General features: G+C 45.0%; 3 protein-coding genes across 7 annotated transcripts in view; 1 reads left to right on the top strand and 2 right to left on the bottom strand.

Moving 5' to 3' along the window:
* Positions 1-1,662, bottom strand: part of ATP6V1A (ATPase H+ transporting V1 subunit A) — a 30,599-nt gene extending 28,937 nt beyond the window's left edge. The window contains exon 1 of one of the 4 annotated variants that reach the window (XM_081176502.1): positions 1,503-1,662. The gene's annotated coding sequence lies outside the window, so the exon portion shown is untranslated. Of the gene's footprint in view, positions 1-1,497 lie in introns of all 4 variants that reach the window. The other 3 variants (XM_081176504.1, XM_081176503.1, XM_081176505.1) reach the window with 3 other exon arrangements.
* LOC308576926 (tumor necrosis factor receptor superfamily member 1A-like) overlaps positions 1-18,298 on the bottom strand; it is a 94,805-nt gene extending 76,507 nt beyond the window's left edge. The window contains exon 1 of the mRNA XM_081177027.1: positions 18,286-18,298. The gene's annotated coding sequence lies outside the window, so the exon portion shown is untranslated. The remainder of the gene's footprint in view (positions 1-18,285) is intronic.
* NAA50 (N-alpha-acetyltransferase 50, NatE catalytic subunit) lies at positions 3,199-22,386 on the top strand. 2 transcript variants are annotated; one of them, XM_081177075.1, is made up of 5 exons: positions 3,199-3,351; positions 14,123-14,256; positions 17,621-17,740; positions 17,905-17,971; positions 19,484-22,386. In XM_081177075.1, exons 1-5 carry the CDS (start codon positions 3,344-3,346, stop codon positions 19,662-19,664), a joined length of 510 nt encoding a protein of 169 aa, XP_081033201.1. In that variant the 5' UTR covers positions 3,199-3,343; the 3' UTR covers positions 19,665-22,386. The 2 variants fall into 2 exon arrangements, with proteins under 2 accessions (XP_081033201.1, XP_081033200.1); XM_081177074.1 differs by having other exon boundaries at positions 3,200-3,351; positions 14,120-14,256.
* Positions 22,387-27,147: the final 4,761 nt, after the last annotated feature.

The raw sequence follows: 27,147 nt of genomic DNA, 5'->3' as shown, positions 1-27,147 counted from the left end.
AAGAACAACAACACCACCACCCTACGCTCCTCAACCACAGATTTCTAACTAAAACAGCAAAGACATAACTGAGGCAAGGATTTCAGAGGAGGGAAATGCCCCACCTCTGTAGTGATACGAGCTTTCACCCTGTTTTTCTCTGTAAGCTGCCTTGAGTCCCGTCAGAGAGAAAGGTGGGGTACAAATAAATATGACGATGGGTTAGTGACCAGCTGTAAGATGTTTTTTGTTTGTATCCGTTTGATTACAAGACTTCCCCTGCTGTTTGGTACCATCTCATCAGCAATAAGCACCCAAAACACCACCATATAAGCCCCCCGTTTTTTTGAACTGGCCTAGAGGAGAGGACAAACCTAGACAGCGTCTTAAAAAAAGCAGAGACATCACCTTGCCAACAAAGGTCTGTGTAGTTAAAGCTCTGGTTTTCCCAGTAGTGATGTATGGAAGTGAGAGCTGGACCATCAAGAAGGCTGATCGTCGAAGAATGGATGCTTTTGAATTCTGGTGCTGGAGGAGACTCTGGAGAGTCCCATGGACTGCAGGAAGATCAAACATATCCATTCTTAAGGAAATCAGCCCTGAGTGCTCACTGGAAGGACAGATCCTGAAGCTGAGGCTCCAAGACTTTGGCCACCTCATGAGAAGAGAAGACTCCCTGGAAAAGACCTTGATGTTGGGAAATATGGAGGGCACAAGGAGAAGGGGACGCCAGAGGACGAGATGGTGGGACCGTGTTCTCGAAGCTACCAGCATGAGTCTGACCAAACTGTGGGAGGCAGTGGAAGACAGGAGGGCCTGGCGTGCTCTGGTCCAGGGGGTCATGAAGAGTCGGACATGACTAAACAACAACCCCTACGGGTGGCACTGAGGACCGTTTGCCTCTGAGCCCTTTGCTCTCCTACTTTCAAGGTTTGCTGGGTTCTGGGAGAAGGGGGTCTGGAATGCCTTCTAAAGACACTATGTCCGTCAGCTGTCACCCCCCTTGTGCTTCCTCTTCCTGCTCCTCCTCGCCCATTATTTTTCCAACAACAACAATAATATTTGCCAAGTATTATCCCTTTCAGTGAAGTCAGTGATTGGATAGGAAACTGACCCCCCTTCTTGCCCAGTTTGGAATGGCAGACCTTGCAGTGGTGCAGCACATCTCAGGCAGTGTATGAGCCCCACGTGAGAGCAGAAGTCAGATGCTGAGACGCACAGGATGGACTCTCCCTGGCCCTCTGCCCTCGCACCGAGGAAATGGCCGGGACGCGACTAGACGACTCAACCACAACAGAGGCGAGGAGGGAGATGCTGAGCCTGTGCTCCTATATGCGGGGGGGGGGGGTTGTGAGGCGATATTCCGCCCTCTTTGAGGGGCCCCGGAGAGAAAGGCGCCCTTCAGCGCAAGGGCGAGGGGGGAGAAGCGCTGACGGGGCGGGAAGGAACCGTGACACCTCCTGGGAAGCCGCTCTCAAGGGAGGGAGAGAAGGGCGGCGAGGCGGGAACTCACCTCACCTCACCTCGGGGGAATGACTGGAGCAGCTCCGCGCGCAGTGACTCAGGAAGCGGCCGACCCCCGACTGCCGACGCGCCCTTTCCCCGGCGGACTAATCCTGCAGGCGCCTCCGGAAGTGACGCGGAAGCACTTCCCGTCGAGCCTCTCGGGCTTCGGAGGACCTTCTCGCGGCGCCTGCGCGCTCGGGGTGGCAAAATGCCGTAAAGGAAATCAGGGGCGGGGCGCCGAGGTTGCGACAAGCTGGGCGGGCGGGGGCGGCGGCGAGGATGCAGCCTTGACGCCTTTGCCTCACAGACGGGGGTTTAGCCCCGCAGAGGTACGAAAAGGGAAGAGGTGCGCATCGTCCGGCCAGAGAAGGAGCTTCCGGGTCCGCGTGGCGCGCCATTGACAAAACTTCCCCGCAGAGGGAAAGCTGCCCGTCGGGGGAACCGGGGGGGGGGGGAATCCAGGATTTCATCACAGCTGTTTGAACGCTAGAGAGCAACGCCCAAATAAAAGAAGCAGAGAGCGGGCTTGGTATCTTTTTTTTTAAAAAAAAGTTCATTTCGTGTGAACATTTTTTTAAAATTAGGTTTTTAAACATTGGGAAATGGCCCTCCCAAAGTAAATGCAAAAGCAAAGCAAACACTTTCATGCGCTTTTACACAAGCGCGCGCACATACACACATTGCTGTTTTTCCTGGGGACACACATTGGGTACGCATGCCCCTAAACATTTTGTGAATCTTTGTACTTTTGTCCATTTAATGTCTTTATTTTTCACGATTTGAACTATAAAATGGTGGGGGTTTTCTAGTCAAAAGGAGAGTACCCCTAAACATTTTTTTAGGGGGAGAAAGCACTGCATATGCATACACAAGTTTAATTAAATATGCATTAAATGCAAAGTGTAATTTAACAGGGAGGGGGAAAACCTTAGCTGATGTTGACACCTGCTGTTTCTCTGTGCTGGGGCAGTTTAGTAAGTGAGTTTTCACTTGTCATAGGTAAAATGATCAGCACAGAGTTCTCCCCCAATTTTACGTTAATGTAACTTTTCTGCCTTGGAGGAGCAAAGAAAGTCTCTCAAGAGTGTAATTCACCTTCTCGCAAGAATCTCTCCTGGATTTTAAAGCTCTTTGGAAGGCATTGCGTGCAGCGGCCATACTGGGGAAAGTCTTCCGGTAGTAATATACTGTAAAAACAAAAATTGTTTTTCAAAAACAAAAACATAAATGCCATAAATGCTCCCATGTTGCAAATGGGGGGGGGGGCTGTGACAGCCCTGCGGTGTAATCCACGGTTCATAGGGCAGGCGGGAGTCAAACTGAGGGTGAGAGTGTTTCACAACAGCTCTGGAATATACCAGTGAAATTCTATCTTTTTTGCAGATTGAGGATTAGGCACAGGCAGAAAATGGCAGGCGACGTCATGTAAAATCCTGAATTTTCATACTGATAGCTTTCATTTCTGCTTGAGAAAAAGCAGAAAGAACCCGGAAGTCGGTCTCTGAGTGACTTCTAAATGGAGGGGCGGGACAAAAGAACCCGGAAGTCGGTCTCTGAGTGACTTCTAAACGGGGGGGCGGGACGAAAGGACCCGGAAGTCGCTCTCTGAGTGACTTCTAAACGGAGGGGCGGGGCGAAGAGACCATCGCCGGAGCGCGTGCGAAGCGTCGCCGTCGTCACGTCGGCGTGAGGTGAAAGGTCGAGCCGAGGCGGGGGCGGCGTTGTGCGCAGGCGCGCGCGGGAGCTCGGAGCGGCCTGAGGCCCATGTGGAGCAGCGGCGGCGGCGGCGGCCAGAGCAGGAGCAGCGGCTGAACCGCCGCTGCTGGACCCCGCGGCCCCGCCAGCAGCAGCAGCAGCTATGAAGGGGTGAGTGCGGGACCGGCGGCGGCCGCCACCCCTTTCCCTCCCCTTTCCTTCCCGCCTCCCGGCCCAGCCGGGTCTCCTCAGGCGCCCTCCAGGTTGGCTTTCCCCCTCAGGTTTCCCCCCCCCCCCGGGGCGGCGGCGGCGGGTCTTTGTTTCCCGCGCTTCTTTCCTGGGGGGGGGGAGGGAGGGGGAGTCGAGGCGAAGCGGCCCCTCCGGATTCCTCCCCCGTTTCCTCCTCCGGAGAGGATGCGGTTCTGTTCCGAGGGAGGGAGGGAGGGAGGGGCTCGGGCTTGGCGGGTTCTGGGTTCAAGGTGCGCCATAAGGTTGCGGCGAGAGGGAGCCTTCCGGCCTTCTGATTTCCGCCAATGGGCCCGCAGGTTGTTGTTTCTCCCCTTCCCCACCCCCCCAACTTTATCTTCGTTTTTTAAAATAATGTTTTTTTTTATTGGTTTTACACAGTTTTTTTACCTTTTAACTTTAACCATTTCAGACATTAAAACAAAAGGTCCTTTCCATAGTTTATTCCACATTCCAAGTGTCATTACATCCCTGCCAGTGAATTTAACTGTTTACAGTGGTCTTTTAAATAAATGAAGAATTTATTCCAGTCCTTTAAAAATACTTGATCTTCCTGGTTTCTGATCTTCCCCGACAGTTTTCCCATCTCTGCATAGGCCACCAGTTCCACCTGGCATTCTTCTTTTGTTGGCACCCAGCCCAACTTTTTTTTAAAAAAAATATTTTTTGCTGGTTTTACACAATTTTTTACATTTTAACGTTAACCTTTTTAAACGTTAAAATAAAAGGTTCTTTTGCACCTTTGGACCTCCTTCCCTCCCTCCATGGGTTCCATATTTAAGATTACATTTTTTTTGTATCTTTTCTGATTTCCCCCGTCAGTTTCACTCTGCATAGTCCATCAGTTTCATCTCCCACCCAAATTTTAACTGTGCCAAGGAGGTGGTCACAGGACATTTTTTTCTTTCTTTTTAAGCAACAGCAATCCTTAACGCACATAAATATTTTGTATGTGTAGTAAGTCAACATTATGTGTTGTGCCAGCTTTTAAAAGAGGTAGATTCTCCTCAGCATCTAGTCAGCCTAAAAGGGGGGGCATGGAAGATGTATGTATGTAACAAAACAAACAACTCCCCCCAAAAGTTGCAGGTTAGGGCTAAAAGTGAGTCCTCTGAAAAGACTGGTTGAACTCCCCCACCCCCCTTTTGGAAATATTTTACTTGATTTAACAGATATATATTTTTTACAATATCACAAATATACTCAAAATACAAAATTCCCCTGAATCTCAGACCCCCCCCCCCGCATTCCTTCCATGGGTCTTTATGTTGTCCTTTTCAACTGCATGTATTTCATCACCTATATTTTAAATCTATCTCCATTATCCAAAGTTTTTGTTACATTACAAGTGTTGTTAAAAACCTGCTAATGTTTTCATTTGTTTACAATGGTCTCTAAGATAAAGTGTTAATTTCTCCCATTCTGTTTTGAAGCTTTCATCTACTTGGTTTCTGATTTCTTCTGGTCATTTTTGCTATTTCTGCATGTTCCAGTTTAGTTTGCCATTCTTCTCTGGTAGGGACTTTGTCTTCTTTCCATCTTTGGTTAAACTTAAAACAACTGGAGAACTGTTCCAGGCATCAGGGCATCCTGGCGCTGCTGAAGTAACATCTTGGATTCAAAATGACTATTTTATTTGATGTGTAATAGAGAAAAATAGCTACTATTGCTTACAGAAGAAGAGATTCCTACTGTGTGCAAGCCAAAGGATGGGCTGCTTTTGGTGTAACATTTGAAATACTGAGTTTTAATATACTTCTGATGGCAACCCATATAATGTATGGGCTTATGTGTTTGGGTGTTCATTTAAAACTACCACAGCTCTTTCAGAACTGAGCGCATACTAGTATGATTGTGAGATGTGACCCTAATGTAACTCAAATAGTGGTTTCACTGTGTTGGTACAAATCCTCCAGCTTTTGTATACTGACCTTTTACACATGTAATAGATATTGTAACTGGGCTTATTAATACCAGGCTTGAGCTGTATCTTTGTTTTGGAAGAGACTGTAAGAACAGTTTTTGATAGAACATCTCAGTATCGCCTAAAATCCCAGAGGCCACAAAGAGAGTGAGCTGTGGTCCCCAAACAGCCATGTTAGTAGGCTAGAAAGGGGCTTCTATTTGCTCTCCCTCCAGTAGCACAGGTATAAGGCAAGGAGGGTAAATCCTCAAAACCCACTACCACAATAGGCATAATGCTATCATAGGGCATGCTGTGTCCCAAAAGGGCATCCCCTTTGGATAGGCTCTCTTCAAAAGTGGTCTGCCATTTCCCCCTACATAGAAGTCTCTCTTCTGTGGCAAACAAGCAAGTCATGGTGTGGATCAGGGGTAAGCAACTTAAGGCCCGTGGGCCACAAGCAGCCCACAGGGGCCATTTAACCGGCCCACGAGCAGCCCCCAAACTGAGCTGCCCACTCAGTGAGTCCCCATACGCTGCACTAAAGCGGTGCAGCGCGGTGCGGGGACTCGCTTGCGTGGTGCCGGAAATTGTGCCTGCGCAGATGCAGACGCCGGAAATCGTGGCCACGTGCACTCACGCGTGTGCGATCTGGCCCACGGAAGGATCACTACTGGAGTGAGGTAAAGCTTGCCGCCCCCTGGTGTGGATGGTGCGCTGACTAGACCAGATCTGTCAGTAGCTTGAAAAACTGCAAGACTCCTTACTTAGAGCCTTAAAATCAGCTGGGGGAGCTGTATTTAATGGCCAGAACTTGATTGAAAAATAGATGAAATGTTGAAGGAGGGTTGAATACACATTGAAACATGAAGGTGCTTTTGCTTTCACCATGGTTGCTAAAAAGCCAAAAAGATCACTAACATGATAGGTTTGGAGAGAGTTCTTGAAAAGAACTTTTTAAAATGTTCTCCATGGAAGCTTGATTTCAAAATGAACTGAGGAAGGTTTGGCTATTAATAAAAATGTGCTTGGAAATAACTTTAAAAACTGTGTTAAAAACCTACAACAGTGTAACTGTTTATTTACTTTATCATTTGCTTTTTCATCAGAGCATTCAACAAACTATAGTTAAAACCAATTTTAAAACCTTAATATTTCCCTTGCCAAGTTAAGTCCCGCACAGGATTTGTTCAGAGAATACAGAATATCTAACAATCATGTATAAATACATTACATTTACAGAAATTACATGAGTTAATTTACCATTTACATGAAATGCCCTGTGTTAGGTTGACAGGCTTTGCCAAGTCTCCAGCATTTTCAGATTACAACTGAAATCCATCAGAAGGGTGGTTATTCACAGCCTATGTATGTTGTATAATTGGATTCTGACCCACGTCTGCTGGAATTGCAAGATAATTCATTTACTGAATTCCTCCCACCTGCAACTCTGGTTGATGCAGCGAGGTCAGTGCATCTGCCCTGTAGAGTGCCATCATGGAGGCATTTTGCCATTTGCTGCGGATTAGCACAGATGGTGAACATGGTGTTAGAAGCATGCTGCTCTATGGATTCAGGGGAGTTGGTCTTGCCATGTGTACTAAAAGAGTTACTTGGAGATAAGTTCAATTTGCTTCTGAGAGCATAAAAGATCCTAACCGAACTACAGTCATACCTTGGCTTTTGAACATCTTAGGTCTCGAACGTTTTGGCTCCCGAACGCTGCAAACCTGGAAATGACTGTTCCGGTTTGTGAACTTTTGAGAAGCCAATGGGGCTTCTGCGGCTTCCAATTGGCTGCAGAAGCTTTCTGCAGCCAGTCAGAAGCCATGCTTTGGTTTCCGAACATTTTGGAAGTTGAACGGATTTCCGGAACAGATTCCATTTGACTTCCAAGGTATGACTGTATATTGATGTTACACAGATGTTAGCAGCTACTATTGTAGCACCATAGCTTTGCTTTAGAGTTGGTCTTTCCTTAGGCTCTGATGAGCAATAGCAAACTTCCTTGACTATGCATTGTGCTAGTAGTCAGTGAGTGTCCAGGAAGGTCTGTTATTGTGCATTATTTTTCTAATCCCAGGCTCCCTTTTGGTGGTCCTGCAGTTTTGCTCTATAATTCCTGATAGAGGTCTTGGCGTTCTTTTCTGTCCTGATCTATCCTTATTACACTCTGATATTGTCTTTTGACTTGGCCTTGATGTAAATTTTTGGCAGGCTCTTAGTGGGTTGTAGACTGATCTGAGTCAGAACAGCAGTACCAGTATACTACAGACATAAGGTAAAATATTAAGAAATTGGCCCGCAAAAGCATGTTTAAGTTAAATGCAAGGCTGGATCTGAAAGGCTGAAGACTGCTGGTTTAAAAGAAGGCAATGCTAAATCAGGTACTTTATGCATGCAGAGGGTCTCATGTTCAATCCCTGGTATAATCAGGTAGGGCTGGGGAAGGCTTTTGTCTGAACCCCTAAAGAGCCACTTCCAGTCAGAGTAGACATTTGCACTTGATGGACTAACAGTATGATTCAGTATAAAGAAGCTTCCTCTACTTTATCAATAAATGTGCGCAGTATTCAGTGTGTTAAGTGTAAAATGCATTGATAAAATGCAGAAGACCCTTTATACAACCATAGAGTATACTATAAATTTCTTAAACATTTAACTCCAAAATCCATGGTTGTGTAATACATTTTTTAAGAGCAACGAAGTGTCACAAAATAGTGCTCAAATGTTTGATTTCTCCAGAACTCTTCCGCAGGGATTGGGAGTATGTGAGTGGGGGGGGAGGGGGATTAGACATTGAATCCTTGCTCTCAGAGTTAGTCGGATGATGAAAATTGCAGGCTGATTGCAGGCTAGGTGCTTGCAGGTATTATCTGGTTATGTTTAGTATTCTGTGATAAAGAAAGAATGGCTAATCCCAATTTTTAAAAATTATTTTCAGTATGCAAAAGCAAAACAACATAATGAACTATCATTTGCAACTGACACTTAATGGAGAATTGCTGATCCTTTAAATATATATATAGGCTAACCATTACCCATATTTCTCATGCTTCTAGTGACACAGGCTCCTGGCTAGGTGGAAAGCAGATGTAAGGAGCAATCTGGTGGTCATTATATTCATAGTGCTGTAGAATGATTTTATGTGGTGGTGATGTGGGTAAGAGTCAGATGAAGTCAAATTGTTTCCTAGTACCTTTCCTTGGTCCACCTGGGGGCATTCTTCTGCTAGCAATACCATCTTCCCAGAGCTTCAGTGGCTTTTAGAGACACCTCCTTTTCTTGGGGCTTTTTCTGATACCACTGTCTCACCAGTTTTCCTACTCCTCTCAAAGTCTGTGGTGCTATAGAGACGTATTGTGGGAGGCAGATGTTTGGAGTCTTTCCCCTTGTCTACCAGGTGTTTCTGTTGCCAATACTTCTGCCGCTTTTCTGGCAGCAGAAGTTCTCTGTTGCAAAAGTTTTCAGTGCTTTAAAGTAAAGAACATGATATCAAAGTAACAGGCCCAACTTGTGCAGTCCAAAGTTTTCTAGAGATGGAGGGGACAACTGGAAAATTAGCAGAGAAAGTTTGAATCTTAGACATGCAAGAACACTGACTGGGGCCACTTTCTTACAGAGTAAGGCTTAAAACTTTCCCAAAAGAAATGACAGATAGGTTGTGGATACACGAGTTTATTTCCATGATGGTGTAAATCAAATGTGCATGTGGTCCGTTTTGGTAACCGGCTATAAATATATTGAGAAGTGAGCAGAGCTGTGAGCTGTGATATTGCTGTGTTAAGGTGGCGGCTTAGATCCCTGTCTCGGTTTGTTTTTGCTAATTACTTTTTAAAGAACTGGCTCATCATTCACAAGTAGACAGCATTCTGTGGCTTCCCCGTCATGTCTGAAGCAAAGAGTTACAGTCCAGCAGCGGGGAAATTAAAGGTTTTTCATGCTCAGGGGGCAACGTGACTGACCAGGAAGGCAGCCTCATAATGGTCGCAAAGCTTCCAAAATAAGGCAGCCATGAGGCCCCGAGTGCGTACAGACAAATCAGCTTACACCATGGTTAATATGGGGGAATTTGCCAGTTTCTTAAATGCATGGTAGAGTGAAGCAATACAGATTTCATACTATTCTATCATTGCTGACTTTCCCAAGGGCAAGACTGCCAGAATTGCCACTGGCATCAGCAAGTAGTTGCTGCTGCTCTAGATCAGTGTTTCCCAACCTTTTGGGGGCAAAGGCACACTTGTTTCATGAAAAAAATCTCGAGGCACACCACCATTACAGCCCCGTGACGTCAGCGCACAGCGTCACGCCGGGAGGGACATGAATTGCTAGCAAATTACATAATCACCTCCTTGAGGGCTGGCTCATCTTCTCCGAAGGCAGAACCCCATTAATTAACAGCACAGACTCACACCATAGCCAAGACGAGGGGGGAAAACCTCAGTCATGCACAGTCATGCACATGTGGGGGCTAAATGAGGACGAAGACCGGGCAGAGAGCAGGGTCCAAATCACCCCACCTGGCCAGGACAATCCCTGGGTGCTCCCTTGGGCCACTCGCCTGACCCACCTCGCAGGGCTGTTGTTGCGAGGATAACACGGGGAGAACCACGCGCGCCCCCGGGAGCTCCTTGGAGGAGAAAGCGGGCGATGAATGCAATGCACGAAATATATGAGAGGCGACCAGGTTTTGCAGGTGAGGGGCCCCCGCCAGCCTCCGCTTCCAACACCCGGCGCAACGACGCCGAAGTTTCCCCCCGGGCTCGGCTCGGGGAGCAGCGCTGCTCCCCCCCGGCTCCCCTTCGCCCTCCCGGCTCTCTCTGCCGCCCACTGGGGACCCCCCTCACCTGCCAAGTCCGGAGCGCCGGTGGAAGTTGCATGCATGCATGCAGGGCGCCGCGTTGCCATTGCATTGCACTGCACTCCATGCAACGCCTGCACGCATGCATTGCCTTGCACGCCCGCCAAGGGGTCTCCCCGCGGTCCGATGCGTCCCCTCCGGTGCGGATGCAGCACTGCAAAAATTAAAAACCCCCGACGCAGCCCTACCTGGGGGGCAGCCTCCGCCTTCGCCGCTCTGCCTCCGCGGGGATCCCCGGGCTCCATCCTGCCGCCCGATCTCCGCGGGGGCGCAGGCAGGCTGCGCGGGGTCTGCGCAGAAGAGCCCCTGCCCGCCCGGCCGCCGCCGCTGCGCTCATTCCATGGCCGGGAGAAGAGCGCTTCAAACAAAACGCCCGGCCCGCCAGGCCACGCTGGGAAACGTAGTTCGCGCACCCCGCGCGGGCGCGGAGCCCTAGGGCGAGGGGACTACGGATCCCGGCAGCCCCCGCGCCGGGGACGGAGGGGGAGAGGCCGGGTGCAGGGATGGAGGGACGGGTGGGCGAGCGAGTGAGTGAGTGGCAGCCGCCAAGCCTTGGCCGAGAGCCAGGAAGGGCCTCCCCGGAGGAGGAGGAGGGAGGCGCAGAGCGGGAGGGAGGGAGGGAACCCCAGGGGTCATCTAGTGACGGCGCCCCAATCGAAAATTTGACTTTTTTTAAAAAAAAATCTTTCGAATTTTTTAATTTTTCCCGCGGCACACCAGGCAACATCTCGCGGCACACTAGTGTGCCGTGGAACAGTGGTTGGGAAACACTGCTCTAGATAGCCAGAATCTGAATAGACATAACCATATTATAAAAGTGGTATCTTTTAAGGGGTCTGAATTTATATTCCCTTCCTCCCACCCATTTCTTTTTACTCATGTGTTATATCTTTTTCAATTGTGAGCCTGAGTCTTAGCACTGGTTTTTGAAAGCTGGTCTGAAAGGCTTTTTGGCTAACAGGTGGACTCTGTCTTAAATAAATAGAAATGCCTCCTCTGTACTGCTACAGTGTGCAAATAACTTCCTGGTTCTTTCTTTAGAGAAGCAGATTGTTAATTTGTTCTCACAGTGTGTTAAAAGTCTGTACATGGTGACATTTCCAACTGGCCAATAGAACATTATTTCTCCTCTTTGGAGTTACTCTCTTTCTAATAAGAGGAATGTCTGGCGCTAAAAAATGTATTGTTTTTAAGACAGCTGTATAATTTGACTGTAAAATCAAGATAAATCATATACAATCCCAGTTCAGCCCCCCTCGGTACACAACAGACACAACTGCAGCTTCAGAAAGATTACTACAATTTCTCACTTAATTAGAAACACATACACAAGCAACACTCAAAAAACCTGACTAATCTAAAACCTTTTGCAAAGTTGTTATTAGTGGCTGGAGCATGAGATTATGCATAGATGCCTTTTCAGTTATTGCCTACTTAGTCTGCAATAAGCAACTACAAGTTGTATTTATATATTAAAAGGTGTTCCTTTCAAAACACTCCAAGACTTAAGTGAATAGGGTTTTTTTTAAAAAAAACACCACACACCTGCAAATAATGACTCTCTCTCTCTCTCTCTCTCACACACACACACACACACACACTCTCTCGCATAGAATAGAAATATGAAAAGCATCAAAGAAAGCAGTATAAAGTTCTTTATAAGTTCTTTCTTAAGACACAGCTGTAGCTAGCCTTGAGATTCTTTGACTATATTTCTCATTTCATATCTCCTGATATAACCAGTTTTCTAAGTGCTTAATATGAGCAAGCCTGTTAAGGTTTTCAACCTCTACTATTCTGTCATTGCATTTGGATTCAGCTCCTGAGAGCTCAACACAGCTACTTCTCAGTTGTCTCATGGAATAGTAATAAATAGTAATAATATTTGCCAGGTCAAGTATTAACTTCTCAGTGAAGTCAGTGATTGGATAGGAAATTGACCCCCCCCCCTTCTTGCCCAGTTTGGAATGGCAGGGCTTTCATTGCAGTGGTGCAGCACATCTCAGGCAGTGTATGAGCCCCACGTGAGAGCAGAAGTCAGATGCTGAGACACACAGTATGTACTCTCTCTGGCCATATTTCTCTCTGGAAATAGCCATGTGCCAGACACGTTTTACTACTGGCATGGGTCTAATTGTGACCACATGGACAGTGTTCGAAACTCCCATTGTTCTAGGAGCGTTTTGTGACAGGGAATTTCATAAATGTGAGCAGTTTCTGAGCTCTGGGTGCAGTACTGCGCCTAAGATTTCAGATTAAAACTGATGCTGAGGGTGTAGGAGGAGAACTTTCTCCCAGCTAGACTTCCAATAGATCTTGGGGGCATCTTGTTCGAAATCCAAAGCATAGCTTCTGATTGGCTGCAGGAAGCTCCTGCAATCAATCAGAAGCTGCAGAATCCCCGTCGGACGTTTGGCTTCCAAAAATAGTTCGCCAACTGGAACAGTCACTTCCAGGTTTGGGAGACAAAATATTCGAGAACTAAGCTGTTGGAAAACCAAGGTATGATTGTACATGGAAAAATACAGTAAGTCTTAGGTTTGTGAACTGGACACTCAAGGTGGGTGTCTCTGCCGTCAGTATAGGCCTTTAATATGTGTTAATTGTGGTGCCAAAAATATATATTTATATGAAGGAAAGGGGGAGTTGGGAGAATCCAGGGCTTGTCTGCAGAGTGGAAGGAAAGGAGGACATTTTTCTGCCTCCCTACTTCCAGCCACTCTCTGTCCCTGAGACCCTGACTCCTTTTGGGGGTGTTAACTTTCTTAATGTGAACAATAAACTATGGCTGTATGCGGTTTCACTGCTGGAAATGTGTTTTGGGTAAAGGCTTATTATATGTGAAAATGTATTATATCTTATGTATGTCCCTGCTTACTTGTTCTGTTGTCTTGTTTATATGTTTGACTGAGCCTTGTAATGTGAACTTGGGAATTCTTTTCGTACAGCCAGTGGTTCAAGTCTCCAGCATGGCTCATGTTACTTCCTGCCATTCTGAGGAGCTAATTTGGCTTCCTTCTCAACTCTAAAGTGACAGGTTGCTTCCCAGGATCCACACATTATGGCTTGGTTTACTAGGCAGCTGCTATTTGTGGTTACCACTACCAGTCTCTCCCTCTCACTGAGGCTTGCAGACATGCCACAAAATTGTGGAAGAGGCAAAGTGTCCTGTTTCACTTTCTGATGAGTTTCAAAGTAAGTTTTTCCTGCTTCTTTCCTGGCATCTTTAGATGTGTTGGGGAAGCAAGCAAGCAAGCAAGCTGTGAGTGTGACTTATGGGTCTTCTGTCCTCTGAAACTCCCAAAAGTCACATGTGCCAGTATTTCACCTCTTCTGTGGCTTTGTGTGAAGCAAGACACGCGACTTCTATGTTCTCTGCAGTGTTAGAGGACTTGCCCTTGAGAAGCTGGATAGATGATGGTTTGATCCTGTTGCTCTGGGTACAATCCATGTACAGTGGTACCTCGGGTTACATACACTTCAGGTTACAGACTCCGCTAACCCAGAAATAGTATCTTGGGTTAAGAACTTTGCTTCAGGATGAGAACAGAAACCGTGCTCTGGTGGGGCGGCAGCAGGAGGAGGCCCCATTAGCTAAAGTGGTGCTTCAGGTTAAGAACAGTTTCAGACCTCCAGAATGAATTAAGTACTTAACCCGAGGTACCACTGTATAAATTTAATTGCCATAAGATCAGTGTAACCTGAAAGCACTGGGCCAAATTTCAGTTTGAGTAACTGCAAGGTGTTTGCTTTTTTTAAAAAAGAGTCCTATGAAATCCTGCATGATAGATTTAGGAGGGTTCTGTTCAGAATGGGGATATTGCACCAAAGTGCTTGGAGATGACAAGGTGACCAGTTCTGCTGTTTCTAGTATAGCTTAATCACAGTGGGATTCCTAGAGGTATTAAGCATGTTTTGATTTGTTCCAGTAGCCGGATCGAGCTGGGTGATGTGACGCCACACAACATTAAGCAGCTGAAGCGGTTAAACCAAGTCATTTTCCCCGTCAGCTACAATGACAAGTTCTACAAGGATGTGTTGGAGGTTGGCGAGCTTGCCAAACTGGGTATAGTACCTTGCTTTTTTATTTGGTGGGTTCGTAGATAGAGGGTTTTCCATTGTTCTTGGTTTATCTGCTAGATTCAGTACATCATCTGTTACGTGAGGATAGCTTTACCAGATACCTTAATTATTCTCACTGTATGAAGCCTTGCACGCCATGCAACCTGGGCCTGCACATACAATGCAGATACTGCCTTTTATTCTGCCATCTTCCTCAGGTATGTACCTCTTTGGCCTGAGATAGTTGTCCATCCCATTTTCCCCTTGTCCGTGCCTTTTCCTTCCCCTCCAGCTCCTCCTGTTCTAGCCATAGAGAGCTACCAGCTTTTACCTTCCACAGCTGCTCAGAAAAACTTAGTGCCCTTGTTGGTTGTTTAAAAGCTTCAACAAGTGCGGGAAGCAGTGGCCCATTTCCTCATGAAGATCCTCCATGCCAAGTTGTGAGTGTTTTAGCATCACCACTAGCCGCCTGTTGACTGCAGTATACAGAACTGACAACTTATGCAGCCCTAAATTACTTTTCATATGTTACATTAGAAACCCGTTTTCCCTTTGTACTACATCATGGCCTTTAAAATGAATAATGTCATTCTTTTATGCTCAAATGCTTAACGTATCTTCTCACATGTCTCAATGATATGCACAGAGAGAAACCCATTCATCAACTCCTCAGGTGTAAACCTTCCTCCTGCACACACAACAGGGTTTCACGGATTTTTTTTAAGGTGGTCCTCCCCTTCAGCCTATGCATGCTTTCTCAGAAGTACGTCCCGTTGAACTGAATGGATTGGGTCCGAAATAAGTCATGCTTTGAGCAGCCCCATTGGAATCTTGGTCCATGACTAAAATACCGTATTTTCCCCTCTATAACACACAGATTTTTTTCTCCTAAAAAGTAAGGGGAAATGTCTATGCGTGTTATTGAGCGAATGTGTGGTCCCTGGAGCCGACTGGCCCGAGTGCATCACACATTTTCTTCGAGGGTCGTCTTCGTTGCGGTCAGCAGAAGCCAGGGAAGTGCTTGCTAGGAGGTTTGGCCACTCTGCAGCGCGACTGTGTGTTTGCTAGTGTGTGTGCTTTGTGAGTGTGTGGTTGCCTGTGTGTTTGTTCGCTAGCGTGGGTGCTTGGAGGGAGTGAGAGAGTGACTGACTGCTGCATCTTCTCCTGCAATTTGCCTTTTAAAAAATTGGAAGCAGTGGGGCAGTAAAAACCACCTCCGAAAGCCCCATTTTCCCCTTCTAAGGCTGCAGCTCAGCTTTGGGAGCCCCGAACCCCCTGCCTTGTTCTTGAGGGATCTTTGAGGTTTTCCCTTTAGTTTTAACCCAGCCCCCTTATTTTACCAGTTTATCTTCATTCTCGGTGGGGTAAACTGATTGCGGGCAGCCACACGTGCGTTCAAGCCTCCCGAGAGAGAAAGCTATTGCTTTCCTGCATTCTGCCTCAGGGTCTTACTGCCCACCCTCTTCTGTTTCGTTACTGTGTTTGCTCAAACGGAACAAAGAGCAGAGAAAACCCCTCCCCTCCAGGCAAGCAGAGGGGAAAGCAGAGCGTCCTTCCTTCTAATTCCTCTCCGTGCTCCGGTGCTGCTGCTGCGACTAGGGACTCGCAGGCAACATGCAGGTGGGGGAGAGACAGAGAGAGCTGGCTGACTTGGGTGGGTGGGTGGGTGGGTGGGGGAACTTTTGCCTTACTTTCCTCCCTCCGGTAAAACCCCTCTCCTGCATTCTTAGCCAGCTGCTTCTCCGCACACCCCTCTCAGTGCTCCTTGTCCCTTCTATGTTTTTCCTTCCCTCCCCACTTAAAACGTGGTTACAAAGCATTGATCCACATGGATCCTCAGGATCTTTGCATTGGGTCACCCCAAATTCACCATCAGATCACATAGCATGTCCATGGCTACAGCCTGCACCAAAAAAATCACGCACCCACTGTTGCCTGGGGCTGCAATGGTACAAAAACGTGGTTACAAAGCATGGATCCTCAGGATCTTTGCAATGGGGACACCCCAAATTCACCATCAGATCACATAGCATGTCCATGGCTACAGCCTGCACCAAAAAAATCACGCACCCACTGTTGCCTGGGGCTGCAATGGTACAAAAACGTGGTTACAAAGCACAGATCCACATGGATTCTCAGGATTTTTGCATTGGGCTACCCCAAACTCACCGTCAAATCACATGTCTGTGGCCACAGCATGAAGCACAAAAATGATACATCCACTGTTTCATTCAGAATTTTTTCCCCCTTGTTTTCCTCTAAAAACTATGTGCGTGTTATGGTCAGGTGCGTGTTTTCGAGCGAAAAATACGGTAAGCCCTGTTGATTTCATTGGGTCTGCTTTTAAGTATGGATTCACCCAATGAGTCCTACTCTGAGGTGGGTATTCATAAGACTGTAACTTTGACCTCTTGCTGCACCCCTGCAGGAGTTCAGGGACAAGCCCCAGCTTCCCTCTCTAGCTCCAGGCTTTCGGAACTGAGGAGGGGGAGTAGGAGCTTGCTTTGGAGCTAGCTGGCTGAGGCATTCTGAGTACCTTGACTATTCACCAACATTTTGGTGGCAGGCAGCAGAAGCAAGAAGAGTGCCATGGTCAACTCTAGCCTTCCTGTTTAGCTTGGAGCTGGAGAGGGGATTGAGGTCATCCCCCTTATTGCAGTCACAGACACCCTTTGAAATTCAGCACAACTCAGTTGATGATCCAAGGTAGAAAGAGGTTGATTCCCCTCTCATTGTCCTTGCCATAAGGTAATGAAACACTCACTATGGTGGGGGTGACAAGCAGAACTGTGGACCACTGTGCATCAGAGTTTTCCTAAAGTATTGCAAGATCTAGCTCTTACTGCAGATGTAGAACTCTGTCTTGATTTTATCACTTTAGGCTGTACTTCAGGTCTGATTGAATTGTCCATTATACATAGTATTTCTGGCACACAGAATATGAGGGGAAAGGGTTGTACTCCTGCATTCTCTTTAATATGCTAGTTTTATGCATGCAGGATTATAGATCTTATTTTTACAAGGGACTATTCTGTCCCCTTCAGCCTGGAGTTCTACCAGCATAGTACAGACTTCCCTTCAGTGAGAATTAGACCTTGTTTGACCTGATATTTGATATGTGGAGTTAAATTGGGATGGGATTATTTTTATTGTTACATATTTAGTTTGAGGCGTGGAGTTAAGCAGGGATGGGATCACATTTATTGTTATATATTTAATATATAATATGCAAGTGTGTCTTGCTGTTCTAATTATGCAGTATTCTTAAATCTATATATTTATATTTATCCGAAACCCTCAGGATATGGTGGATTTAAAAAACCCAAAATAATATGCTTTCTTCCTCTCCCCACCCCTCTTTTTGGCAGCCTATTTCAATGATATTGCAGTGGGTGCAGTGTGCTGTAGAGTAGATCATTCTCAGAATCAGAAAAGACTGTACATCATGACGCTTGGATGTCTGGCCCCTTACCGAAGGTTGGGGATAGGTAAGGCTGTTTTGTAAATGATGAGGTGGCTCTTGGCTATGGAACATGTGCCTCTAAAGCTTACAAAATTTAGTACTTGTTTGTAAAATAACAAATATTGCAAGATGCTGCAGTATTTGAAACTGGGAATAACTTTCTTCCATTTTGTCTTGCTTCCTTTGTAGGAACTAAAATGTTGAATCATGTGTTAAACATCTGTGAAAAAGATGGCACTTTCGACAATATCTATCTGTAAGTAGAAAGACATTGCTGGCCTAGGCAGGAGGAATTGGTTGCTTACATGTTTAGTTGGCATGCATGGAAATGTTGGCGCTCAAGTCTTGTGACATAGTATTAAAGAACAACTAATATAAGACTTTTGCTTTCGAGTACTAGAGTTTGCTGGGACACAGTAGGGGCACTAATTATATTGACACTACCACGCAGTGCAAATGCTAACCACAGGAGGTACATACATTACAGTCATACTTTGGTTCTCAAACGCCTTGTGACTCGAACATTTTGGCTCCCAAATGCCACAAACCTGGAAGTGTTTTCGAATGTTTTCAGAAGTCGAACGGATCTGGAATGGATTACGTTCGAGAACCAAGGTGTGACTGTACAGTCTTGTTACTTTTTGGTAAGTGATGCCCTCTTTATTTTATCAGTATTGTGTCTGGATTGTTTATTATTAGTGCCTATATCCATTGACCAGGGACATGCTGAGCTCTGTAAGAGCTAGACTTATAAACAGCAGTTAAAAAAGGCTCCTAAGCATAATTCTTTACATGTAAACCCAACCCTGTAAATATGTCCTCTAAAGTTACTAGCTGTCCCCCAATCTGAGATACAGCACATGAGCATGTAGGGTTGCTTGATCATGGCACCACAGTTGTGGGATGCCTTCTCAAAGAAGGCCCACCTGGTGCAATTGCTGCTGTGCATCTGCAGCGCTATCAAGGTATAACTTTCTTGGGGGCCAGTTTGGTAGTATTGTTACCTTCTGGTTTAAGAGAGCTCTGCAGTACTGTATGTTGTTTTCCTCCCCATCCTGGACTTAACTTCCATCATCCCTGGGATGGCCATGCTATCTGAGGCTGATGGGAGTTTTAGTCCAAAGTACTTGGCAGACAACAGGTTAGGACATGTGCTCTAGAGTAGCTTTTTGTGTTAGAATAGTAGCTGTTTGTCGCTGAAATCAGAAAGGCAAAAGGTAGGTAGTCGTTTACATAGGATGGTCATAGACAGTTGTACCTTGGATCCCAAACACCTTCGTACTTGTACATTTTGGCTCCCGAACGCCATAAACCCAGAAGTGAGTGTCTGGGTTTGCAAACGAACTTTGGAACCTGAACGTCCAACGGGGCTTCTGATTGGCTGCAGGAGCTTCCTGCAGCCAATCAGAAGCCGCGCTTTGGTTTCTGAATGTTTTGGAAGTTGAACGGACTTCCAGAAAGGATTCCATTCAGCTTCAAGGTACGACTGTACTTGATTTCTGGGCACTTGTGTTATAAGCTGGCATGCAAGATTTCCCCCCCCCCGCCGTAGTAAAGATGATAGGTGAAAGTAACATGGGATACAGAAGTTGGATGGACTTTTGTTTATTATCAAATTTAGTAACATCTGTTTTAATCTCTTCTCTATCCTTGCTTTTCCATTTTCCCTTCCACTCTTCAGATAAACAGTTCATTAGCATATAGATCCAAGTTCCAGCCTTCATAAATGGTAATGCTTTTCTCCCTTGGTTTCTTTTTTTTTACCCAGACATGTCCAGATTAGCAATGAATCTGCTATTGACTTCTACAGAAAGTTTGGATTTGAGATCATTGAGACAAAGAAGAACTACTACAAGAGGATAGAACCAGCGGATGCTCACGTGCTGCAAAAAAACCTCAAAGTCCCTTGTCTCGGCCAGAACACAGATGTGCAAAAGTCTGACAACTGAACAAAACCCAAGGAACGCTTTCTTGCACTTTCTTGTCACCAAATAGGGAAAGAGAGGTCTGCTGTCTGTTTTTGGTCCCGTCCCTGTCCTCCCGCTCCTAATGTGTGTTGTATCCTCTCCAACAAATTAATAACTTCCCAAGGACTGTCAAATTGTGTGTTTGGGTTCTATAGCTCTACTTCTTTGCAATTTTGGGATGGAAGTAGTATGCGGTTCTAGCTGGGGTGGGGCCTTCATTCGGTCTTCCAAAGGTCAGCTTTTCCTCGGTATGTGTGTGATCCTCCTGCATTCCCACTGAAGGGCAGAGTTTAAGCAATACCTTGCATCCAGGCTCCTAATACCATGCCACTTTTTTATTTTTTTGTAATGGAGTCTATCGGTCTCTAGTTTTGAACTTGGTTTGGCGGTTTTGGCCTTGTTTACTATTTGAACATGCATCAGTTTGGAAGCTAATTCAGAGCGTTTGAGCCACCATTTCTTCATTGTGTTTTGAGACAAAGTGGCCGGCAAGAAGATTCAGCTTTCTGAGCGGTCGTCAAGTGACCAGCTGATGCAGTGTTTTCTTGGCTGATGTAGGTGAGGATTCAGAGTGGACTGTACCATCTTCCACACTTCTCTCATTCGTTATAGGTATTGCACTAACAACAGAACGACCCTTGGCTCTGGCAACGGTGGAGGAGCCAAACATTAAAGATTACTAAAGAAGATCAGTCTGTGACTCTTACTTTTAAGAAAGAGAAGGAAGGAAGGAAGGAAGCTTTGCCTTTAAATGGCTCTGCTGGTTTGAACTCTGTTTGCTTGCTGAGATTATATGCTCCCTAAGATAGAAGATGATTGAAACTGCTTCTCCCACCCCCCTCCATTACGCTTCTGAAGATTTGGCACTCGTCTTAGAAGAATATTAAAAGGGGATGCAATGGAACACCAGATGGAAGTGGCTTATTGGGGAGCATTGTGAGGATTCAGAAAATAACTGGTTTTCTCCTGATATTGTAATGTAAGAACTGTAGCCTACTTTACCAAGCTCTCGCTTTGTATTTTGTTACGCTTTTGTTTGCAATTTCATTTTGAGCTTCTAGCAATCCAGTACAGCAATGCCAGCTTAACATTACAACTCTCCTCTCCATCTGGTGAAACGTACCAGGGAGGGGAGGGTAACTGCCCTATCACCTAAATCAATATTAAACTGCATTTCTTTCCTGATTTTGAACTTTTAACTGTATCTTGCGCTTTTCTGCTTTGAAAAATCTTTATTGAGGGTGGGTGGGTGGGGGTTACAATGTAACCTTGCTAGCAGATGTTGTAATTTCACTGTGATGCTGAATTGAGAAACAAGGGGACATGGAGACCAGGAAAGTTCAAGCAATTTGCAATATTGCGCAACCTTTAATTGCAGAGAAGTCAGGAAACAAGATTCCTTACCAGGCTAGCAGAGTATCCTGACACCTATTTGGTCCATTAGACATTTTGCCCAACTGCATGCTTATTCTTTTGATCAGAAAAAAACAGCAAGTTCACCCTTTCCGAATCCTTGTACAGGAAATGTTCTTCTACTGCTTCTCTGGCCATAGTTTGCTATGTTTTATATTGTATTTCCTGAGGATTTGTTTTCCTTCTGCAAAGATGTTGAAGCACATCTAAATCTCAAGTGCCAACACTGTTTTCCCTGATCAGTTGTAGATAAGGCAAAGAAGTTCAAAGGGGAAGGTACTGCATTAAAGAATGTATATACAGCCCAAGTCAACATCTGCTCATAACTATCTTCTGGTGCTAAGGAAAGTGTGTCCCTTTTTTTTTTGGAACCGAATGGTAGATACGTGGAATTGGGGGTTGGGAAGTCAATGGCTTCTCTTGATCTGCAAATCACTTACAGGTAGTTTTCCGCTTAGACTTTAAAAACAAAACAAAACCCATTTATATATTTTTTAATCAACTGTCATTCTGTGAATGTATTTCTCAACGTTTCTTGGGGTTTCCATTGTGCAGTCAACCTTCCTTAGTAACTATGTTCTACAGGAGGTAGGAGGAAAAGAAATTGGAAATCAAAGCTCCACTTTTCATGACTATCAGTCCTGCCAGTGATTCCTTGCTTAAAAAGAACACAGGTTTTAATCCCTGGCCCCTGGAGCTGCATCCCCTCTGCTTGAGTGTGGCAAAGAGCAGCAGTTCGGATGGTTCCTTTCTTTGAGTGCTGCAAAAGTTTGCCAATTTGGAGGAAATGTCTTGTCTTTTGAAATAGTCAAGCAGGGGGTTGTCTAAAATGGGTGTTTTTTAATGCTTCATGTGACTCGACAGTACTTTCCATTCTCTTGCAAATCAGCTCATGTACAACTGCAGTAATTAGTTGGGAGGTTCAGTTAAATTACCATCATCAGTGCTTCTCTTGTAGAAGTTTACAAGGAGAATGCGCATAGCATACTTTACATATCCTATAGCAGGGTAAATGTAAAGGGGCTCAGCACAGGACTTTTCTCATCATATAACTATGAAACTGCTGGACTTCATAAATATTTTTTTTTCAGTATTAGGCAACTGATATATGCAACAAGAATGGGGGAAAAAAATCACCCAGGACAGACACCCTTTACTTGGCATGGGAGGGGGAATATTTTTGTATACATAAAAGTGGCTGGGATTACTTGATTCAGTTAATGATTGAATATGTCCATTAAAGATGACATACTGTTACAGCTGAAATAAATTCTAGTTCTGTTTTCATTAACATTTAATGGTGCCTTGTGATGTCTAGTAAATGTGAACCTAATTATATATTTTTTACCCTCTGCACAAAATCAGTTTTAGTCTGCAGCTGCAGGGATTGTCTAAAACCTCTCCTGCCCCAGGTATATTGATTTAGGGTTTGTTTTGAATATGTTAATGTTCATCTTACATAGCAGTGAGTTACCATGCTGAGAACATATCTTGATCGTGGAGGAAATTTGCTGTCTACTCCTAGATAACTGAAACTGCTTTTATCCTTCACTTTGTGGATAAAAGTTATTCTTGCTTAATTGGCAGCCTGTTGCAATTATGTGAGAAGGGATGCTGTGGCATATAAAAAAGGAGGATGTTTTCTTTGTGACATGACTGTGATTATTGCTGGGGCATTTCACAAGGTAGAATACCTTGTTTAAATCTTACATGAATAAGCAAGGAAAACATGTTCACAAATTTTAGGCCGCCGCCGCCTTTGTGCATCAGAAGCAAGTTCACCTTTCTGAAATCCTAGGAAGCTAAAGATTTTTTTTTTAAAAAAAACATTCTTAATAAAGGTGCACCACAAGTTACATGGCCCATGAGCTGGCCTTGTGTTTCTGGCTTCCTTTCTCCCTTACCTGCCTTTCTCTGTTAAAGATGGGAGCATTCTCCATTTACCACCCTCATGCAGTAAGAGTAGGACCAGCTTGCAGACTAACATCTCCAACCCAGACATGCCCTTTTCTCTTAAGGCAGGCTGAGAAAAGCTGCAGTGACTGTCAGGCAACAGCCTGAATTGTGTCTCACTTCTCACCTCTTCCTCTGTCCCAGCAAGAGAAATTGCCGGTCTCCAACCCTGCAAGGTATGTGACATAGTAACATGCTAGCAAGCAGAGACTCTTCTGAAGCAGCTATAGTTGGGTCAGAGGATTTACAGAAAGCCCAAAATGCAGATTCTGCTAATAAATAAGAAAGACTGTGCAGAAGAGACCTGATTGCACTATCATGGTCTCAGGGAGAATCGGGCACCTAACTTTTAAACTGGGTGAAAAGCCTATTGCAGTACTGTTCCTGGCGGGGGTGATGACAGCAAAGAGACTAATAAAGCAGTTCTTTGTATATATGCTTGTGTAAGAATCCACAAAAGGGGCTCAGAAAACAAATATCACTAGATGTAGACAGGATGCAAGCATTAAAAAATGAGGCTGGATGAACTTTTTTTTTTTTTATAAAAATTTTTTATTAGTTTTCCAAATTTTATAAAGACATAACACACACTAATAGACAAAGACAAAAACATGCATAATTTCAAAAATCTTGTTTTCATAAACTTGTTCCTTGACTTCCCCCCACACCCCTTCAAGCATCCCAATTTCCATAATTATGTCAGCAAATTATTATATCTCCTCTTCATCATCTTAGTATAATCTTCTTATAAAAAATTTAAACTCTTTCCTAAGTTGGACTCAGGTTCCCTCCCATCAATTTCCCAGTTTATATTAGATAGAAATATTAATTAAACCGAAAATTCATGAGTGTTATTAACATTCTATTTCCCCCCCCCCTTCCATCCCCGGTTTGCGTCCCTTCCCAAATATAAGTCTATAATAACAGTTCTTAGCCTGGGTTCCTCACGTCCGAGGCCTTCCAATCTCTTTCAGTCCCTCTCCGCCGGTCTTGTTGGTAGTCCTTTATGTTGTTCAATAAAACTCGAGGAAGTTCTGTCTCATTCAAACCAAATCTTCTTTCCACAAGAAAGCTTGAAAACCATTGCTGCAAAAGATTCACACACCCTTCATCTTTGAAATGGAGGCCCCAGTCATATTTCTTCTTTATTTTAAGTTCCTGTATTCCAAATGCTCTAGAGGCCTCCTCCTTCATCTTTCTCATCTTTCGCAGATTTGTAATCCATGTTATCCAAAGGTCTTCTTGTTTATGCTCCACTAGTGTCGCTTCCTGGTTGGTACTTTCCATCTGAGTTTCCTCCTCTCCTTGTTTAGTCTTCAATTCTTGAAATATCTCTTCCAGTTCAGCTGTGGGTTCTTTCTTATTCACATCCTCAGTACATTCAGCAGAGCTGTTTATTCCAGAAGTCAAGGTCATAAGCTGTTTGTTCATAGCCAAACTCTGCTCTTGTAGAATTCCAACCAGTTGAAATGTTTTTTCTAGCTCCGCTAGTAACTTTCCATCCACTGCCATTGTAATGTCTCAGGAATCCCCCTAGAGGGAATCTGATACTTAATAATCCTTTTCCAACAGCCCTCTGCCTCGTTAGTTTCTTTGTTTCCAACAACTTTAGTTCAATTGTATCACTTTTAGTCCAGAGGGATCTTAGGTTAAAAGGATTTTTTACTTTAAATTGCCCGTTTGACAGTTTTGACAGCTGTCAAACTCCTTTCCTCTTCAGCAGACTTAGAGGCAGGACGCTCCCGGGCCCGGGAGGGGGGGGTTACACATGACAAGAAGAAAGTCTTCTAAAATTCCACTCTTGCACTCCAGCTCACAACTTGTTTTGTCAAATCGTGAAAGTTAATGTCTTATTAACTCACCCCAAAAGGGTAGGCTCTCCAGCTTAGTTCTCTATCGTTGCTTTAAATCTTCTGCAGGAAGGGGGGTGCGGACTTCCTTTTGACACATCCCCCGGTCGTATCAAATTCAGAGATAATTTATTTTAAAGTCCAAATCCTCTACTCATGGGTTGCTTCTTTTCAAGTCCGAATTTAAGGAAACAAGTCAGCGCTTTTCAGCCATGGCACACGGCTTCGCTCCCCTGGGGTAGCGGTTTACTCTCAGCACCACGCCACTCTCCGTATCCTCTCCGTAGCCTTTAAAAAGGCTCTTCGTGGATCGGGGAGAGCGCTTAAGGTGCCCACCGAGTCACCAGGTCCTCAGGCATCCGCGCCTGAGGTTTTTGAGGGTCCCCGCGTCGCCGTCGCGGCAGGACCCGTCCTCAGCGGAGCCGATTCCCTCCGGAGCTCGGAGGGAATCCGCCATTAGCTGTCCGCGCCAACCCGGAAGTCCTCTGGATGAACTTCTACCAGAAGCTTATCTACCCAATTCGCAGGCACAAACTGTCCATACACTGACACAATTGTCAAATCCTTCATATAACAAGGCTGTGATGCAACTTGACAAATTGGATAGTCCTCTCAAGCAAACTTCCCACCTAAGCTAGCTTTGTCCTTGCATGCTTTGAGTCAAGATGAGTTTATCTGGGGAGAAGGCCAGAAACTCATTTCCACAGACTCCAGCAAAGTAAGCTTGTAGCTCACAACTAGATTTGCAGGAGAGAGAGAGAGGGAGCGCTCAATAAGGTTTAGTTGGCGTACAATATGGAATCCTAAAGAATTTAGGACCAGGTTATTTGATTATTCTTTATAGGCCTGCCAGGTCACAAAGGTCATCTGATGAGGTCCTAGTGGTGCTGCCTGCTGCCGAGATCCTCTGGAGTGACATGGAACAGGCAGCTCCCCTTGTCCCTTATGGAATACCTTCTCCAGACACCATACATAAATTGTAGTATAAACACCAACTGGAAACACTAGCCTGTGAGTGCTCCAATTGGAGAACAGCCTTTACCAAAGGTGTCATGGGTTCTGAAGATGCTTCAACTCAGGACAAAGGGGGAAGGAAGAGGAAGGCATGCTTGGCAAATCCACACCGTGATCAACTCCCACCTGGAAACCTATGTCCCCACTGTGGAAGGACGTGTGGATCCAGAATTGGCCTCCACAGTTAAACCCATGTTTATGGAAGCCAATCTTACCCGGTTATGAGGGATTACCAAAGAAGAAGAAACTATTGTCAGTCAACTATTCAATGCACGTTAAAGACTTGCCTTCCCAAGCATTCCTGTTTTATTGACCTAACCTAGCCACTTGGTCACTCATTGGTTCTATTGGTTTTAAATTCTGTTTTATTGTTTGTATTGTTTTTGTGTCTGCTGTACAGCGCTTTGAAATGTTCATGGTCTGAAAAAGAACAAACAAATAAATAAAATCATAGGTCCCTGCCAACAGGATATTCAAGGTAGGACAAGTCAAACCAGGCTTAAAACCTCACATTGGTTCCTGAGCTGTGTTCTTTCACAGATGGCATTTTATTTAGCAAAATGTACACAGCGCTTCATTTGTTAAAAATTACCTTTCAAGGCGTGAACAAGCTTAAGACATGTTGAGGATAAATACGCCGTATGATCCAAGTGGGTCACTCAGTTCCTTAGAGCATGGTGCCAATAACACCAAGGTTGCAGGTTTGATCCCCGTATGGGACAGCTGCATATTCCTGCATTTCAGGGGGTTGAATTAGATACCCCTCAGGGTCCCTTCCAACTCTACAATTCTATTTCTAGCTAAATACGCTCTCAATATTTCGCTTCCCCTGTTGTAGTTTACATGTACAGAGTATGTTCTTTTTTTTATTCTCACCTGAGAAAAGCTTCATTTTTTTAAATAGAAACTTCCTTCACTTCTTTCACACTTGATGGTATCTTTCTTCCTGAGCTATTATGGTTTTAAAATAACATCAAAGCAATTTGACTCTCTGTTTTTAGCGTATTTCCTTAACCAGTGCCCTCATGCTTCAAATTTATCTTCTGATGGCAAATGTGATACTTTTTTTGGCGATTTCACACACATACATATGTCAAATGCAAGAGCAAATCAGTCATCATTCCCAGTGAGTTCTGAAGTATGTGCACCAGGCTCTGGGCATAATTTGGATTAACTCCAGGGTTGCATCTCTTCTGGTGTGGTTTCGTGACCAGCTGCTTTTAATTTGGCATATC

Source organism: Podarcis bocagei, assembly GCF_964188305.1.
Source record: "Podarcis bocagei genome assembly, chromosome: 17".
NCBI classification, from domain to species: Eukaryota; Metazoa; Chordata; class Lepidosauria; order Squamata; family Lacertidae; genus Podarcis; species Podarcis bocagei.
The sequence above is the reverse complement of the archived record's forward strand: the minus strand, read 5'-3'. Positions and strand labels throughout refer to the sequence as shown.

Bases quoted from the DNA above. Each gene is read 5' to 3' on its own strand.
- NAA50 (XM_081177074.1), top strand. The intron at 17,741-17,904 runs GTAAGGCTGTTT...CTTCCTTTGTAG, and splicing joins TTACCGAAGGTTGGGGATAG to GAACTAAAATGTTGAATCAT. The intron at 17,972-19,483 runs GTAAGTAGAAAG...TTTTTTACCCAG, and splicing joins ACTTTCGACAATATCTATCT to ACATGTCCAGATTAGCAATG.